Source organism: Dermochelys coriacea, chromosome 1 (genome assembly GCF_009764565.3).
Source record: "Dermochelys coriacea isolate rDerCor1 chromosome 1, rDerCor1.pri.v4, whole genome shotgun sequence".
Taxonomy (NCBI): Eukaryota; Metazoa; Chordata; order Testudines; family Dermochelyidae; genus Dermochelys; species Dermochelys coriacea.
In genome coordinates this window covers 209,080,474-209,099,650 of record NC_050068.2, presented here as the reverse complement: position 1 = coordinate 209,099,650, position 19,177 = coordinate 209,080,474, and the positions used below count along the sequence as shown (strand labels likewise).

General features: G+C 42.7%; 1 protein-coding gene across 3 annotated transcripts in view; it reads right to left on the bottom strand.

Moving 5' to 3' along the window:
* Positions 1-18,612, bottom strand: part of HAO2 (hydroxyacid oxidase 2) — a 29,595-nt gene extending 10,983 nt beyond the window's left edge. The window contains exons 1-6 of one of the 3 annotated variants that reach the window (XM_043513039.1): positions 18,204-18,501; positions 15,813-15,958; positions 12,429-12,581; positions 10,105-10,256; positions 9,288-9,571; positions 5,296-5,511 (exon numbers count right to left, since the gene is read on the bottom strand). In XM_043513039.1, coding sequence (XP_043368974.1) covers positions 5,296-5,511; positions 9,288-9,571; positions 10,105-10,256; positions 12,429-12,559 — 783 coding nt within the window. In that variant the 5' untranslated portion in view covers positions 12,560-12,581; positions 15,813-15,958; positions 18,204-18,501. Of the gene's footprint in view, positions 1-5,295; positions 5,512-9,287; positions 9,572-10,104; positions 10,257-12,428; positions 12,582-15,812; positions 15,959-18,203 lie in introns of all 3 variants that reach the window. The other 2 variants (XM_038373898.2, XM_043513050.1) reach the window with 2 other exon arrangements.
* Positions 18,613-19,177: the final 565 nt, after the last annotated feature.

The following is a 19,177-nucleotide window of genomic DNA, read 5'->3' as shown; positions in this document are numbered from 1 at the left end:
ATGCACCTCATAATATAAAATGCCATATATGTGTTTCTAAATTGTAGAAAAAAATGCAGTCCTCCAGTCTACTTGACAAATAGTTTATCCCAGTTTCTAGTGTCATGAACATGTTGTGATTACTTGATTTATTTGTTAGTGCTGATTAAAAAAACAAAACAAACACAAAAAACCAAAGTGAATAGTGGGACATTTTTGTTAATTGTTTTCCGTTTTTGAAATACTTTTAAATTGCATTTTTGGTCACATGGCATGCAGGTTCTTCCCCCCAAAATTAAAAATGTAAGAAGAAACCATTTTTGAAAATTTCTTGTTTTGAAAATAGAAAATAAATGATAAAAGATAAAAATATTTGTAAAAAAAAATCTGAGGGAGAAAAAGGGGAATTTTTCAGCAAAAACAGGTTTATTTGAAAATTTTCAACTAGTTCCACTATTTAATGAGCATTGACAGTATACCCACCACGGTCTAGTACGTACTGTATGAGTACATACAGTAGAATGTGCAATAGAAACACTCGCTGCCCTACTTAAGGTGCAGAACAAAAATGTTGAAGATCTTTAGTTTGTTTTAAATTCTTCCCTTTTCCCTTTTGATGTTGTTGAGGATTTGTACCCCTGAAAGACTCTGGGGAAATGAATTTCAAGTAGGGATTTCAATGACGGTCATTTGCTCCACAAGAATAGAAGGGACTGGTTCTGGCATGAAAGACAGCATGGAAACAGGAGGGGAGAAGGATACAAAGGGAAGATGCAAGGTGAATGCTTGTACAGAGAGAAAGGGAATATGGCTTGAAAAACATGAGAGCAGACAAATAAGCAGAGTGAAGTTGTGAGGTGCCTTGAAAATGAATTTCTGAAGGATGAAGTTTTGTGAAAGATAAAGGGAAGCCAATGGTGGGATTCAGACAGGGGAATAACATGATCAGAGGAAGACAATTTTGGCAGCAGCATTCTGAATACAAGAATGGCCATACTGTGTCTGACCAATGGTCCATCTAGCCCAGTATCCTGCCTTCCAACAGTGGCTGGTGCCAGATGCTCTTGAGGGAATGAACAGAACAGGGCAATTATAGAGAGATCCATTCCCCATCATCCAGTCCCAGCTTCTGGTAATCAAAGGTCTAGGGACACCCAGAGCATGGGGTTGCAGACTCTGAACATCTTGGCTAATAACCATTGATGGACCTATCTTCCATGAACTTATCTCATGCTTTTTTAATAGAGTTATACTTTTGGCTCTCACAACATCTCATGGCAATAAATTCCAAAGATTGACTGTGCAGAAGTATTACCTTATGTTTGTTTTAAACCTGCTACCTATTAATTTCATTAGATGACCTCTGGTTCTTGTGTTATGTGAAGGATACACACCATGTATCATTTTATAGACTTCTATCATATCTCTCCATAATCGTCTGTTTTCTAAAATGAAGAGTCCCAGCCTTTTTAATCTCTCCTTGTATGGAAGCTGTTCCATGCCCCTCATAATTTTTATTGCTCTTCTTTGCATCTTTCCGAATTCTAATATATCATTTTTGAGATAGGGCGACAAGAACTGCATGCAGTGCTCAAGGTGTGGATTCATGTAGTGTGGTATTATGATATTTTCTGTCTTAATGTCTATATCTTTCCTCATGGTTCCTAACATTCTGTTAGCTTATTTGACTCCCGCGGCACACTGAACAGATTATTTCCGAGAACTATCCATGATGACTCCAAGATCTCTTTCTTGAGTAGTACAGGTAATTTAGACCACATCATTTTGTATGTATAGTTCAGATTATGTTTTCCAGTGTTCATTACTTTGCATTTATCAACCTTGAAATTAATTTGCCATTTTGTTGCCCTGTCACCCAGTTTTGTGAAATCCCTTTGTAACTCTTCACAGTCAGTTTTGGACTTAACTATCTTGAGTAAGTTTGTATCCTCTGCAAACTTTGGCACCTGTTTACCCATTTTTCCAGATTATTTATGAATATGTTGAACAGCACTGTTTTCAGGACAGATCCTTGGGGTTGGGGTGGGAGGAATGGGACACTTTTATTTACTTCTCTCCACTGTGAAATCTGACCATTTATTCCCACCTATTGTTTCTATCTTTTAACCAGTTGAGAGGACCCATTACTGCTTACTTTGCTTAGGAGCCTTTGGTGAGGGAGCATGTCAAAGGCTTTCTGAAAGTGTAACTACTCTATATCCACTGGATCAGCCTTATCCACATGCTTGTTGACCCCTTCAAAGAATTCTAATAGATTGGGGAGGCATGATTTCCCTTTACAAAAGCCGTGTTGACTCTTCCCCAACATATTGTGCTTATATATCTGTCTGATAATTCTGTTCTTCACTATGGTTTCAGCTAATCTGCCTGTGCTGAAATTAAGCTTACCGGCCTGTAATTGCCAGGATCACCTCTGGAGACTTTTTAAAAGGTCGGCATTGTATTAGCTATCCTCCAGTCATCTGGTACAGAAACTGATTTAACTGCTAGTTTGCATACCAGAATTAGTAGTTCTGCGATTTCTTATTTCAGTTCTTTCAGAACTCTTGGGTGAATACCATCTGGTCCTGATGACTTATTACTTTTTAATTTATCAATATTGCTCCAAAATCTCCTCTATTAACATCTCAGTCAGGGACAGTTCCTCAGATTTGTCACCTAAAAAGAATGGTTTGGATATGGGAATGTCCCCCATATCCTCTGCAGTGAAGATTGATGCAAATAATTCAGTTAGCTTCTCTGCAACAGCCTTGTCTATCTTGAATGCTCCTTTAGCACATCCATTGTCCAGTGACTCCACTGATTGTTTGACAGGCTTCCTGCTTCTGATGTACTTAAAATGTTGTTGCTGTTAGTTTTTGTGTCTTTTGCAAAGTGCTCTTCAAATTCTTTTTTGGCCTGCCTAATTGTACTTTTACACTTGACGTGCCAGAGTTTTTGTTCCTTTCTATTTTCCTCAGTAGGATTTGACTTCCAGTTCTTAATGGATGTCTTATTCTCGCTAGACTCCTCTTTTACTCTGTTGTTTAGCCATGGGTGGCATTTTTTGGTCCTCTTGCTGTTTCTTTTAATTTGGGGTATACATATAGTGTGAGCCTCTATTTTGGTGTTTTAAAAAAGTATCCATGCAGTTTGCAGTTATTTCACACTTGTGACTGTTCCTTTTAATTTCCATTTAACTAACTTCCTCATTTTTTTGTAGTTCCCCTTTTTGAAGTTAAATGATACTGGGGTGGATTTCTTTGGTATTTTTCTCCCTACGAAGGCTGGTTGCTGTTACTAGTGGTTTAGCTATATTCACATCTTGGACCAGATACTATGCACCACTCAGGAATAAATCAAGAATTGCCTCTCCCCTTGTGAGTTCCAGGACTAGCTGTTCTAAGGAGCAGTTATTAACTGTATCTAGAAATTTTATCTCTGCATCTCATTCTGAGGTGATATGTACCCAGTCAACAGGGGGAGAGTTGAAATCCCCCATTATTATTTGGTTTTCTATTTCTGTAAGCTCTCTAATCTCCTTGAGCATTTCACAATCACCATCACCATCCTGGTCGGGATTTCTGTCCATAGAAATTCTGGAGGGAGGGCTAGTAAGAGGGGGTTGAAGAAGTTTGGGCAAAAATTGATGACAAAAGCATGTTTTTTCCCCCCAGTCACCTTGGCTACTGTCTCAACCTTATCTTTAGAAGGCATTGTCTGTTGATCTCTCAGTTTCCCTTCTCTGGTCTCCTTATGTATTGTAATTATAATAGTTACAGTTAAAGTTGCTAGAGTAATCTTTTCAGTTGCTTATAATTTTGTCAAAGTTTCAGCCTGAAGTTTTCTAAGTTTGATATCTGCTGGTTCATTGGGGCAGCAGAAGGTGTGACAGACCTTGCACTAAGGCCTGGAGCCATAGCAGTGGTTAGAAGTATAGTAGAACAGAGGTTCTCATATCTTTGTTTCTTTTGGCTGTATGCCCTTTGGGTATTCATGTCCTATGGGTGCCCCCTTGGAACAGATCATGCTGAATTCGGAAGAGTCCCCACATGCTCCACGACCCCTCTCCTGAGGAGGGGGCACAGTTGCTAGGGCAGAGGGGCAGGGGCCTATGGAGAAGGAGTGCATGGATCCCATTGATTCAACTCTGGTTGTGGGGTCCCTAGTGTGGGAACAGCTTCTCAGCGCCACAGTGTGTTGGGGAGGCCAGGGCTGCTGGACAAGGGGAATCCATCACCTGGCCCTTCAAAGGGCAGCCAGAGCCAGGCTCTGGGACAGCCCCCTTCCTAGCCCCCATCTCCCCAGCAGAGCACCCAGTTTTGGGTTGGCAGAAGAATTTCCCTGCCTCCCCAGCAGTGCTATCACCTCCCTACCTTCTTCCGACCCAGACCCTGCTCTCTATCCAGAGCAACTCCCCCTTTCTGGCCTGTCTCCCTGCAGCAGAGTCCCCATCTCCCATACCCAGACCCCTGTTCTCCTAGCAGAACCCTCCTCTCACCAGTTCCCCCATCTCCTGTGTTCAGTCTCTGCAGCAAACAGCCTCAAAGCTAGGGGTGCTCAGGCTGTCCCGGAAGAGGCTAAGTTGGTTCTCAGCCAGGCAGATGCTATCTGGTGAGAGCTCCTGAGGAGCACATGGCAGTGGGGGCAGCACAATGTCTCCAGGCAGCAGGATGGCAGCAGAGCGCTGGACATGCTTGGTAATGGGAACCGGGGAGCCTGGAGTGTAGGGATCCTGGGACCAGCCTCATCCTTGTCATTGCATCAAAGTAGTGTTTCCATGGAATTCCCTGGACTATTGTGTTGTATTTTGTAAAGCAAATGAGAGAAAAGTCAGTAAAAATAGTAAAGTGAATAGGTCACAATAAAACACAGATGTGACAATATGCAAAAATAACATGGATAAAAGAAACAGAAAAAAGATGGGAAGAAACATGGGTGGATGCAAACATTCAAACACCCAGTGATTAATTTGCAGAGATGGATATCAGGGAGATTTTTGCTACATAAATTATCTTTACTCTAGGGCTTAAGGGAATATAAATTTCCATTCCATTAAAATCTAATGCTGCAAATATTTGCAGGCAGTTCCCACTAAATTCAATGGGTCTGTGTCTCAGCAGAATTAGGTGCAGAGATTGTATTGTACCCTCATCTCTATATTTTCTGCTCTTTACTTCATCTTTGCTACAATACACACAGGCACGCAAATGTATGTGCAGGTATACCACAGCTATGTATATGAATGTAAACACAGTTACCTATATCAGGACACACGTGCATACCTATGACAACAGATTACAGCTTTTCACTTACAGTGGCAGGTCCTCCATCCAGCTGCCTTCCACCATGGTTGGATACAATAATCCCCTGAACTCCATGTCTCATTGCCAGATCTGCATCTTCCTTAGTCAAAATTCCCTTGACAATGATAGGCAAGCGAGTCAGGCTCTGCAGCCAATAGATGTCATTCCAGTTTATAGAAGGGTCTATGGAGTTAGGTGGGAGGCCATACTCAGAACAACTCTCTTCCTGAAGCCATGGAGTAGAAGGAAATTACATTACAGGTTTATAATAAATATAATATAAATACAAATTAAAATAAAATAAAATCCCTCAAACTCTTTCCCTACCACAAAAGACATTAATAGACTTCATAACAGTTCCATCAACTGGCTTTGTAAAGGGTATGTCTCTGGAGGACAACAATTATTATGGAGAATGGATATGGAAAGAAGAGTCTCCAAGGGATGTAGGCTGAGATGTCAAAACCAAGGTATTGGAAGGCAGGAGTGCAAACGAGGACATTGCAGAGCAGAAACAGGAGGGGATATGCCCTTGATACAGCAGTTGTCAAAATATTTTTTTTTCCTGCAAACAAGATCATTGGGCTTCTTTAGATAGCAACATAAACTGTCTGGTGTGATGGAGGCCAAGGCAGGTCTCCTTTCCATTCACTCTATTTCAAAACAAGATGAGAAAGCAGCAGATACAAAAGGGAAGGCTACTCATAGCCATATAGCTCTGATTTATGCAACTTGCCTATTTGCTACATATCATCCATCCTGCCATTAACCTTAAAGGTACTCTCGGTTACACTGGTTTAGACTGAGAGTAAGTGCATGGACTGTAATGCATACTCAGGAATTACGCTGTGGTAAGTACAGAAACAATTTGGCCCCAAACCAGGCCCAGATCAACAGAACATTTTTGACTCATTCTGTACCTTGCCTTATTCAGCGTGTGCCACCCAGACCCACAGAAAGAGTAGCATGTAAACGAAGACAGTATCACAATACATTCACATAACCAACTGTCACTTTGGCATTTCCTGATTTATGAGTGCTTTTAGTGCCATTTTTGTGATGGAATTGCTAGTTTATTAAAAAGGAAACAATAGGGGGGAAAAGAAAGAAATTGGATGTGGCTAGCCCACCACAGATTGCTCTATCCCATTCAAGATGCATGCTGAAGGAGGCAAAGACTCCTGCAGAATCATGCCCCACTCAGTGCTCACATTGTGCTTTGAATGAGGCACTTTTTTGAATCCTGGCTTAACATAAGAACAGCCATACTGGGTCAGACCAAAGGTCCATCTAGCCCAGTATCCTGTCTTATGACAGTGGCCAGTGCCAGGTGCCCCAGAGGGAATGATCAAAACAGGTAATCATCAAGTGATCCATCCCCTGTCACCCGTTCTCAGCTTCTGGCAAACAGAGGCTAGGGACACCATCCCTGCCCATCCTGGCTAATACCATTGATAGACCTATCCTCCATTAAATTATCTAGTTCTTTTTTGAACTCTGATATAGTCTTGGCCTTCACAACATACTCTGTCAAGGAGTGCTACAAGTTGACTGTGTGTTGTGTGAAAAAGTACTTCCTTTTGTTTGTTTTAAATCTGCTGCCTATTAATTTCATTTGATGACCCCTTGTTCTTGTGTTATGAGAAGGAGTAAATAACACTTCCTTATCTACTTTCTCCACACCGGTCATGATTTTATAGACCTCTATCATATCCCCCCTTAGTCATCTTTTTTCCAAGCTGAAAAGTCCCAGTCTTGTTAATCTCTCCTCATATGGCAGATGCTCCATACCTCTAACCATTTTTGTTGACCTTTTCTGAACCTTTCCCCCTTCCAATATATCTTCTTTGAGATGGGGTGACATCCGCACACAGTATTCAAGATATGGGTGTACAATGGATTTATATAGAGGCAATATGATATTTTCTGTCTTATTATCTACCCCTTTCTTAATGATTCCCAACATTCTGTTCGCTTTTTTGCCTGCCGCTGCACATTGAGCGAGAACTATCAGAGAACTATCAGAGAACTATCCACAATGACTCCAAGATCTTTTCTTGAGTGGTAACTGCTAATTTAGACCCCATCATTCTATGTGTAGAGTTGGGTTTATGTTTTCCAGTGTGCATTACTTTGCATTTATCAACATTGAATTTCATCTGCCATTTTGTTGCCCAGTCACCCAGTTTTGTGAGATCCTTTTGTAGCTCTTCGCAGTCTGCCTGGGACTTAACTCTCTTGAGTAGTTTTGTATCATCTGCAAATTTTGCCACCTCACTGTTTACCCCTTTTTCCAGATCGTTTATGAATAGGTTGAACAGGACTGGGCCCAGTACAGACCCTGGGGGACACCACTGTTTACCTCTCTCCAGTCTGAAAACTGACCGTTATTCCTATCCTTTGTTTCCTATCTTTTAACCAGTTACTAGTCCATGAGAGAACCTTCGCTCTTATCCCATGACTGCTTGCTGATGCAAAGCCTAAAAAAGTGAATGGAATTAAGCCAAGCTACTTTGAAGCATAGGCGCTGACTCTAAAGGTGCTCCGGGGCTGGCGCACCCATGGAAAAAAAATAGTGGGTGCTCAGCATCTACTGATAGCCCTGGGGGTCAGTGCCTCCTCCTCCACCCCAGCACCTCCCACCTGCCAGTGGCCCTGCTGAGCAGCTCCTCCCCCTCCCTCCTAGCACCTCCCACCCATCCCAGATCAGCTGGAAGAGGTGAGGCGGGGGTGGGGGCCTAAGTGAAGGGTAGAGTGGGGGTGGGGCACGTGGTGGAACTGGGGTCGAGCACCCCCTGGCAACTTGTAAGTCGGTGCCTATGCTTTGAAGCCTTGCCTCAGTCAATATACATGAGCACCCTGAATTAGAAAAGGGAGACCGATTCTTATCTGTTCTAAATCAATGTAGCTCAATTAAAATCAATGGAGTGGCACATATTTACAGCAGCCGATAACCTGGCCCAGTGTTTCAAAACATTTTAGTGAAATCTCCACACACACGATTTTGTTAGATCTGCACTTGCAGATCTGCCAATAGAAAATAGGAGGAGCACTATTAAAATATTCTTGTGCATGTACAGAGTATGATTTTAAACATTTGGTCAAACCAAAACAGATTTTCATCCAACCATTTGAAAGAAAAATGTCTGACCAGGGGACTTTGTGCCAAACAGTTGTCAATCTTTTCCAGCAAAGGCACTTGAGCTGTTGAACAAAGTGACTTCAAGGGCATTACACGGACTTAGAGCTACCTCCCATTCAGTTGTGACTGCTGTAACCATCAGTGGAGCTCTGAGAGTGAGGCCAGGCTTTAGAGGAACCCAAGCTCCATCAGAATTTAGAGCAGGTACAGATGAATGAAAGGCGGTGAGCACTGGCTGGTACAGCTGAGGTCTTAGGGCTTGTCTATACACAAAAATTGTACCACTTTAACTATACTGGTATAATTAAAGCAGTGTGACATGCCCCCTCACCACTGCCACCAGCACGGGTGCAGTTATATTAGCATAAAGGTGCATCTACCAATATAGCTATTCCCATATGAAAAGGGGAATAACTATACTAGTATGAGTCACCATTATACTGGTATAACTGCATCCACACTAGTAACAACATCACATCCCCTCACTGAAGTATTTATAACAGTAACTCTTTTAAGCATAGACCAGGCCTGAGTTTGGCAAATGGTAACATGTATCCAAAAAGGCTAAGAACTATTTTTGTAGTTCAGTGGCAAAGGTGATTGTGTGTGTGTGTGTGTGTGTGTGTGAGGGAGACATGTGTAGTCACAAGCTCTTCCATCCCCGCAGATATGCTGCTTGGCTTGTACTGAGCATGGTCACATGGACTGAGCATGCTCAGTAACACTGCTGAAGCCGGCTGCCTTCACTCTGCCTCCTCCCCCAGTATCAGCAGGCAGGGGTTGTCTCTGGCCAGTGAGGCTCCCATCTGCTCTCTCTCTCTCTCTCACACACACAAACACACACAAATCATTTCCCAAACCTCAAAAACTCCTTCAAAGTTCTTCACTGTCATGTGCGGTGGGAGCTGGAAGTTGTTGCGGATGTCGTCTCGTCTCTTCCCAGGGTAGGGAAGATCGGCGGTGAGCACCAGACCTTGAAAACCCGCGGCCTCTGCACGTCGGACCAGCCCCTCTGAGAGTGCCCTGTTGCGATGAATGTACAGCTGGAACCATCGGAAGCCATTGGGAGCAGCTGCAGCAATCTCCTCCAGCGTGCAGGTGGAGTATGTGCTGGTGATGTAACAGGTGTTCATGGCTTCAGCCGCTGCAGGAGATATTTTAAAAAGCCTCAGTATGAGGTGCTGAAGCTTCCTCACCAATTCTGCCTGGGTAAATGGTAATTCCAGCTAACAACCCCCAATACAAGATCTTTCATCCATATTTTATAAAGTATGTATGGACTGTACGGGCTGAATGCTGTATGTCACCCCCTCCGATCCTGGGGCCAATAGGGGGCCAGTCTGGTCCCTGGCACAAGTAGGAATAGCTTCAGGGTTTTTTTAAGTTACAGCAGCCCCCAGGAGGCTGTTCTGTTAGCTGGGGATAACTACAGTGCTGCAGCACTGTGACCATATGTGGTTTTCCAGCTGCTTTGTGCCTCCAGAGCATCACAAGGGAGAGAGGAGTAGGAGGTCAGGAAAAGAATCTGGCTCTAAAACATGGCACTTCAGTGTCATTCTTACAGATTGGCTTTTCAGGGAGTTGGCCACACATTAAAATGCCATCAGAGTTGCTCACAGTTTCCAACAGGTTTTTAATATGTCCTCTTTTGTTTTACAGAATGAAATCACAGGCTACCTCTTGCTGTGCTCTTCTCTCCATCGGGCCAAGCCAGCCGGTGGAAACCGGTGGGGGCAATCCCTACAGGGAAGTTGATTTCAGTACCTAGAAGAATAGTCCTAGTGTCTATCACAGACATATCCCGCAACATGCGTGGCCGGAAGCGGATTCTGCAAGAAGACAAAGATGACATGCCAGTCAATAAGGTAGCAGCCAGGTGGTTTTAATGCTTGCAATCTTCCCTGATCAATGGATCTTCATTTACATGTTATCACACAGTAGTCTGACCCAATCAGGAAAAGCTAGGGGCCATGGACTGTTGAGAACTCCACCCCCCATTGGTACTTACTTTCACGCCCCAATATGACTCTCCTCATAGTCAGTGCCACCTACCTGTAAACACCATACCATCTGCTCTTGAAATATCTGCCATCATTCTCTGTACCACTGTAACCTAAGAGCACCCCAATGCCAGAGGGCAAGAGGCACCCTGATATATGGTAGACAGTTTCCACTGGCATCACAAATTCCATGTACCCCTATTCATTAAGATAATAAACTATAGCTGATATGTATCATGTAAGATATCAATAGAAAACTAATAACAACACACTGATCATTAATATTCTTGTGCAGTGTATGTATAGTAAACACCCCAAGGGACCATACAAATGTGGAGGAAATGTGAGATTAAAATGTGTTTACCAGATAAATCTGTGGAGTAGTAAACAGGTTTCTCCCAGACAAAGGACAAGCCAACCCTCCAGTGAAGTGTTGTCAGAATCAATTGGCTATCACATGTCTAGTGGCCATTCATTTGCATTGGATGGGGAAGGAACAGATCAATTTGCATTATAGCGAACACTAGTGGGGGAAGACCCCAGCATGGAACTTCCTTCATCACCAGACTCCATGGCTCCTTCCTCACAGCTTTAATTAACTTTATTTTGAGGGGTAACCTTCAGCTGAATCCCTTTCAAAGGAAAAAAAGATATAAAAAGTGGGGCAAAGAACTTTCATGTAAGATGACAAAGAAACTGAGCACTTCAGACTTTTTGGGAGATTCTGACCAAAGGAGGTGGTCAGCCATCTTGCTAGAAGGCAGGAGTCCTGGAACAATTTTTATAGTGAGCCACTGAACCAAACTGTAAACCCTGTATATAATGGAAACAGTTCAAGCCAGAGGGTGCTGCTGCACCTTCCTGCACCCCTAGTTCCAGCACCTATGCTGGAAGGAAGTGTGGTAAGAATCTTACTTTGAACCAAGACCACAGTTTTGTTAACTAGAAAGTGTATTTTTACTTTTGTTTGTTTTTAACCCTTTCTAACTTAATTCTTTCAACTTGGTATCACTTAAAATCTATCTCCTTTGGTCAATACATTTGTTTTACTTTTAAACCATACCATCCCAGCGCTGTGTGTGCATTGAAGTGATTAACTCCAGTTAAAGCGATACACTGTGTGTTTTGTCTGTTTAGAGGAACAAACAAACCTTATTCCTCTGAATGGTCCAGGAAAGGTCTGCATATTGCAGAGCACATGGTTTCAGGAAAATTTGGGATGGGGTGAACACTGGAGTCATATTCCCAGGTGCAACCAAAGCTGGTGGAAACCAGGGAGTGACTGTGTTGCTGCAGAAGGCAAACTGCTGCTGTATCAGGGTTGCACAGCAAACAGACAGAGGGCATGCTTGTTGCTAACTGTGAGCATCCCAGACAGAGAGCTTCAGCAACAGAGCATTTAAAGCACTCGGAGTTACAGGGAAAGTGGTGATACCACCCCTCACTGGTCTGAATAGCATCCCAGAACATGAAACCACCCACTCAAATGCTCCTTGTTCCGTCATTTGCCTTCCATATATCCCATGGCATACACATCTGCACTTTTGCTACTTGCTGTCGGATTCCATCTCTCTTCCCTTACATCAAAACCTTCAGATTTCTATACCCATATCATCAGCCTGAACACTGCCCATTCTCACTATCCATGCAATTTGCCCCCAAGTCTCAGCTCCCTGTGCTACATACTTTCCATCCCCATACTCCCAATGCCCCACACTCTATGGCCACTCCCACCCTTTACCCTCTCACCTACACAACATGCCACTTGATTTCACTCCCTTGCTGCCCATTCCCACCCTCAAGTCCCCTGTGCTCCATGCTACCTACCTTCATCTGCTGGGTAACACCAGAGGCTACATTGTAAGTAACTCAGGTGCATTTTGCTGTGGTCATTTATATAAGGGATAGGTGTTGAGAGTATTAGATACTTGAGAACACCAAGAACTTGCATCCCAGCATAGCCTAAAAGATTTTTGCCCACAAAAGAAAAGCTCTCTGTACCTTTTATATGCCAGGAGATTGTCATCTCGGGTGCAACACTCATCAGCTCCAGCTGCAAAAAATTCCCAAATGGTCTTGGGCAGATGCTTCTTAGCATAAGCTTCAAAGTCTGACAAACATATCATGGGCATTTCAGAGAAAGGTTATTGGAATCTGAGAAGAGAGGAATAACATGTCAAGCACAGAGTAGATATGAGGTCCCTGAGCATTCCCTTTGTCAGCATTCTCTCTTTTATCCACTTCAATTTAATTTAGTGCTGGTCTTGGATTGACAGCTCTACAATTCTCTGTCTGCAGAAGAATTACAGCTCCAGTTTCTCCACAGTGACCAACCAGTGTGCCACATCTCTGCCATGATGGAGTGACCTCCAGGAATGAGAAGGGCACTTATCCCTAATCTATCTATTGAGAATGCCTTAGAGTTTAAAGGTGAGGATGGCTTTCAAGATCTGAAATGGTCTCAGATGCCACTATCTCATTTTGTATCGGCCACCATTCGCCAAACAAATTTCAGTCACCCACACTGCTTCCTGCTGCAGTCTAGGGATTTTTTTGTTGTTGTCTCCAACCCAAATACAGACAAGACTCCTTCCTGCATAGTAGGATCACTGCATAAGGTGGAATATTCATCCTTTCAGAAACTGAAGCATAAAGAGAAAAATTCTTTATTCTATGAAATACCCCTGAAGTCTGTGAGGTGTAGGGTATAACTACTGGCTGAATTTGGCCTGTGATATGTACTATGTGTTAGATGTACTGTGTGTTATCTATTGTGTACCTCATTCCACTTGCAGATACTGTGCATGCTACACCAATCGTATTATTTTTTACTGGGCACTTGTCACTGCTGTATAGTGCACTGCAGGTCTAGCTGTTGGCCACACAGCTATTTCCTCCCAGCTGCATAATTATAAGAGATGCAGGTAGTGCTGCCAATGGTTAAGGTTGCCTGACACTTCTTTCATAAGACCCTGTTTTCAATTGCTTTTAACTTTGTCAGACTTTAATGGTTTGGATTGAAATTTCCATACTGGGTGTCTGCCTCAAGCTGAGTTTTTGTTTGTTTTTTGTTGTTGTTTTAAATTTCAGCAAAAGCAGTTCAGTCATTTCTGAGAACAAACTTAGGGAAAATACATTGTTTTGCTCATGAATAACTGTTTAATTGAGAAGGTCTAGTACCTCTGTCCTTTGGTCCAGGGACTTGGAATAAGGTACACGTCCTTGATATAAGGTACACGTCCCGTGTCTTCACTGTGAATATCCACCTAAATTTGTCCAAGTTGTGAGACTGAAAATTTCAGTTTGCACATCTCAGTAGAGACAGAGTTTAGCAGCTAAACTTTCTGAGGATTTTGTTTTCCCTGAGCATTCTCCAACCCAGATCTGAAGGACTTTCCCTGTAATTATCTCCTTGTCAGCTGAGGCAGCAGACACAGGAACTGAGCGCTGGGAGACTGATCCACCACTGGCGCCTCAGCAGGGAAGAAGAGGCACTTGCTAGCTGTAATGCAGAAAGTGAGGGACTGGGTGGTGATGAAGGGGAGACTGCGATGAAGACCCAGAGGACTGATGGGTGGGGCCCATGGGGGCAAGGCTCTGGACAGGGATGAGGAGATGGGGATGGATAACTAGGGCTGGTCTTAGAACAGGCTGGAGGCATTGGTGGGCAGAAGGGGCCTGGTTTTCAGGGAACAGGGACAGAAGTCTCTAACCACTAGAGAACACTCCCCTCAGAACCTGGAATGGAACCCAGGATTCCTGGGCCTCATCATTCCTTTTCTGTCAGCAAATATCTGTGTAACCCAAAATGTATGCCTCATCCCCCTGCCCAGTTGTTGGCCCACATAGAGAATGTCCACCTACTACTGCTATCACTTACTCTTTTAGTTCAAGTGGTAGAGGGCTGTGCTGTGGATTTAAAATTTTGAAACCTGATGATGACCCATGTGAGAATCAATATGGTTCCACATGACAGAATTTCTGGGTTTTTTTTTCAGTTTGCTTTTTTAAAAAAACTAGGAAATTACTTACAAAAATACATTTAAATCCCATTAAGATTTCAAATCACCCACTCAAAAGTTAAGGAATGCCACAGTTAAAGTTGCCTGTGCCACCATAATTTGGCTCCTTTGTGTGTTTGCATTATGATATACTCTTTAATTACATGATCAAACACTAGTTTTTTCCCCCACAGGATTCCTGCCTCATTTAGTGCATCGCACAGGATGGACCGTGCTCAGAGAATGAATCAGAGCTGTGTAAAGAAGAACGCTGTTGCCTGTAAAACCCCTCCCTCATTGTTGCAGAATCTGGAAGGTGTGAGTGAATGAGTCGGGGGATTGCAGAAAGAGAAAGGACAATCTTACGGTTAAGGCAGTTGAATGCCGCTCTGGAGAATTAGATTCTATCCCTGCCTCTGCCACAGAGTTCCTGTGGAATCCAATGAAAGCAAAATTTTTACAGTTGGCCACTAACTGAATGTTCTTCATTTTCTGGATGCTTAATTGAAACAGAAGGGGTTTGATTTGCAGAAGTGCTGAGCATTCAGAGCTGCAACTGAAATCAGTGAGAGCAATAGTCTGAACAGTGCGATAAAATGATAAGTTCTGGGAAAAATCAGGCCAGAGGCATCTCAAGTTGGTGCTCAAAGTAAGTGGATGCTTTTGACAATAATAGCTCTGTGCCTCAGTTCCCCATCTGTAAAATTGTTATTATTAATAAACAATATTAGAGGTGTGCTGAAGATAAATGTGTTAATGTTTGTGAAGCACTGATATTATAGAGCACCATGGAAAAGTCCCTGAGGAAATAATAATTTTGTATTAAGAGCAATGTATGACTGGTGTTCATTAAATAACACATAGGCCTGCACATTCAATGATAAAGATAAAATTAATTTAATGAATAGCTGCTCATTAAGTGAGCACTGTTCATTGTGTTCACTGAATGAGGTCGTGGAAAAAATAGTATGTGATCATATAATTAAAAACTGTATCATAATGCATACGCACAGGGGGCTGAATTAAGATGGCATAGGCCACCTTAATTCTGGCATTTCCAAACTTTTGAGTGCTTGACTTTGCAACCTTATTGTTCTTTTAACTTAGATTTTTTTTAATGTAATCATATGTCTATAAGGGGAAATACTTCACAAGCAACTCAAATCACTTTCTTTGATGTCGGCCACAGTGTTAAGTGCACTGGGCCTAATTCTGTCTTCTTTATACCTGTACAACCCCATGGATGCCACTTGGGAATGAAAGGATCACAAATGACAGCAGAATTTGCCCCTTGATCTTTTTTAGATAGCTAAAACCAGAACATAGTTTAACCTTAGCTATTGCTTTACCAGGTTGTGATTATCCAGGTTAATGATTACTTAACTTGGCCTCAAGCAAATCCTGCAAATGATTTTCAGCCCAATGTTACAAAAAAGCATTACTGATATGGCCAGAAAGCAGAATGAAGCCTATATTTTATGATCTCTCTGTCTCAATCTCTATCTCCATGTTGTCTTCTCCAAGGTTCAGCTGTCAGAAAAAACAATCAATAACAGAGAATACGGGCCAACTTCAGAGAGAACAATAGATAGTTGTGTTACATGTTGCTACCAGTAGGTGGTGTACGTGAACATACATTGGAGGTGGAAGAGGGAGGCTGTAGCATGAAAAGCACCCAACATGAGCCTGTTAGAAGGTGCAAATTAAAGTAGCCCTTTCTCTTGCATCCTCCTGCTTGTTCATTTTCCTGTGAGCCTCTCCACCCTTCTATAAATGATAACCAGCCCTACACACATTCACCAATATGCAACCCTCACTTAGAACATTTTTGAATTTGGCCGAGAAAATTCTGATAGGAATAAATACAGAAACCTGCATCTAAACCCATTCCAGAATAAATGCAGTGCAAAACTATGTTCCAATTCATCGTTAGAATTAGAGCTGGGTGAAATCCACCAAATATTTTCCAGAAATATTCAGTTGACTTTTGTAATGAATCCATGTCCCTTTGATGTTTGCTTTCTGTGAATATTGTAGCAAACGAGTAGGCGCGAAGGCAAATGTATAACTATAACTATAAATGTATAGTTATAGGAGACTATTGACACAAAGAAAATTTTGAAATTGTAGTTGTGACTGTTCACACTGGAAATATGATTCTTAGTATTACTTCATCCAGTCAGGGAACAGAAATAACACTGCATGACATATGTGTGCAGTCAAAGCAGCAGGAACATTGAATATCAAATACTTGCCAGTCAACATGGGTTTATATGGAAAACAGATCCTTTGAAACTAATTTTATATCTCTATTTTTGATAAGATTATACAAGTTCGGTTGATAAAGATAATAGGGTTGATGTAATAGATTTCTGTAAGGTGTTGACTTGGTATTGCATGACATTTTGATTAAAACTTGTATGATTTAAAACTAACGTAGCACATATTAAATGAATTAAAAAATGGCTGATATGTCTCAAAATGTAACTCTAAACAGGTAATCATCATTGAATGGGTGTGTTTCTAGTAGGGTCCCACAGGGATCAGTTCTTGCTATTCTGTTTGCTATGCTATGCTATATTCTTGCTATGCTATTTCATATTTTTATCAATGACCTGGAAGAAAACAGAAATAATAACAGCTAAAGTTTGAAGATGTAAGTACCTACATGGGGAACAAATATTTGATAATACATTCTTCAACCTAACAAAGATATAATGCAATCCAGTGGCTGGAGGTTGAAGCTAGCAAATTCAGACGGCAAATAAGGTGCAAATTTAACAATTGGAGCAATTTATCAAGGGTAATGGTGGATTCTCGATCAATAGCAATTTTTACATTAAGACTGGATGTTTGTCTAAAAAAAACTGCTCTAGCAATTATTTTGGGGAAGTTCTATGGCCTGTGTTATACAGGTCAGACTAGATGATCACAGTGGTCCCTTCTGACCTTGCACTATATTAATCTATGAACTACTGTGAATAAACTACATACCAAGAATTATTCACAGAAATGATCTGGAAAATAATGACAAAATATGAGATAAGTGTGAGGTGTTTCCTTACAATTCACAAAACAGAAAAAGAAGCAAAATTTGTTAAATAAATTATTTGTTACTAATAGTTTTGTAGACCTAGTTAAAATAGACCTTTTACAGTGCAAATGAAAATGGAGGTGCTTCAGACTATGAATAAATGCATTGTTTACAATTTAATTTTTCTGAAAATACCCAGGAGAGTGCTCCAGCTCTCTCTGCTATCCTTCTATATCAGTTAATTAGGAGTTGCAACCCTTATTGTAACCAGCACGTCAGATAGCAACGATGTAAGCTACCAGGTTGGAAAGTCGGCCAAATGATGACAATGTGTGCTCCAGACATAGAGAAACATGTAGACAAAATCACTCAACCAAACTTCCAAGAGTAGATATGGCCTGTCTCACTGACAGACATGTTTAACTCTACACTAAAAGACTAGGACCTCCAGTAATAGTAGCAATACTCCAGTAATAGTTGCAATATTGGAGCTAGGTGTTTTTGTCACTGTGTCATCTTCTCTGAAAAAGTGAGCCCTGTCTACACATCTGCATGACAGCAGACACAAGGGGAGCCACACCAGAGGAGAGTTCTAGGTCTTAAGTTTCCTAGTGCAAAGAAAGCTAAGGTCACCAAGGACAAATATGAAATCAAATTATTTCACAGCAGGAGAAGCAGGAACCATAGTCACCCAGACACAGCCCTGACTCATCTCTCAATCATTTGCAAAAACCAACTTACTTCGGGCTTTAAAAGCAAGCAGCGCCAGGTAAGACCCCAGGCTTCAAAGTGGATTACAGACAGGTCCGTCCCCACCCTTACGCAAAGTACAGAGCTGCGAAGGGCACCAGGAAACTATGCAGCTGCATATTGCTCCAGCTCCTGCTCCACCTCTTCCACCTGGCCCCCGGCCCCGCTCCAGCGCCACCCCTGAGGACTGCAGCAGGGTTGGGCTCCCTGCACTCAGCGGCGGTGGGAAGTGGAGCGACCAGGCTCCAGCCTACTCCGCTCCTCTGGCTCCCAGCCGCGCTGCTGGCGAGTGCTGGGGGCTGGTTCCCCCAAGCCTGGGAGCTAGGGGAGCGGAGCAGGCTGGGGCCGGGTCACTCCACTTCCCACAGGCAGTGGCCAGCGCTTCTCCCTGCGGAGACCTGGGGCCGGCTCTCTCCCTTCCACGGGGGGGACAAGGGGGACTGCGTAGGGCACCAAAATGGCTAGGGAGAGCCTGATTACAGACCTACAGAACGGCCACTATTTATTTTCTGGAGTGAATAAACAACTATGAGGTTAAAGCTTAACCCACCAGCAAACTTTGTACTTTTGTGTATGTCTAAATTTGTTCTGAAAGAAAGTTCCTTCCAAATGCACAGGTCATCTTGGTTACAGACTGATTGCTTGGCAAACAGCCCTGGGAACTGCCGGGTGGCAGTGACTGAAGGCAGTGCAGTCACCAATGGAAAGTACAGAGCCACTGCAGCAGAATGCTGCATACATGGGACTGGATATTGCAGTGCAAAGACCGCTGGACTCTGCAGCATCCCAGAAGGTAATGCAGAGTAAATAACACTGAAGCATGTGCAGAGCAGGTCCCAGGCTTGTGTGGGGTGTATGGCCTCCCAGGACACCATGTTTTGGGGCCTCAAGGATTCACATTCTGGGAGCCCTTCCCTGGTAGCATTTGTCTAAGACCAACCCTAGTTAGTTGCTCTGAACATAAC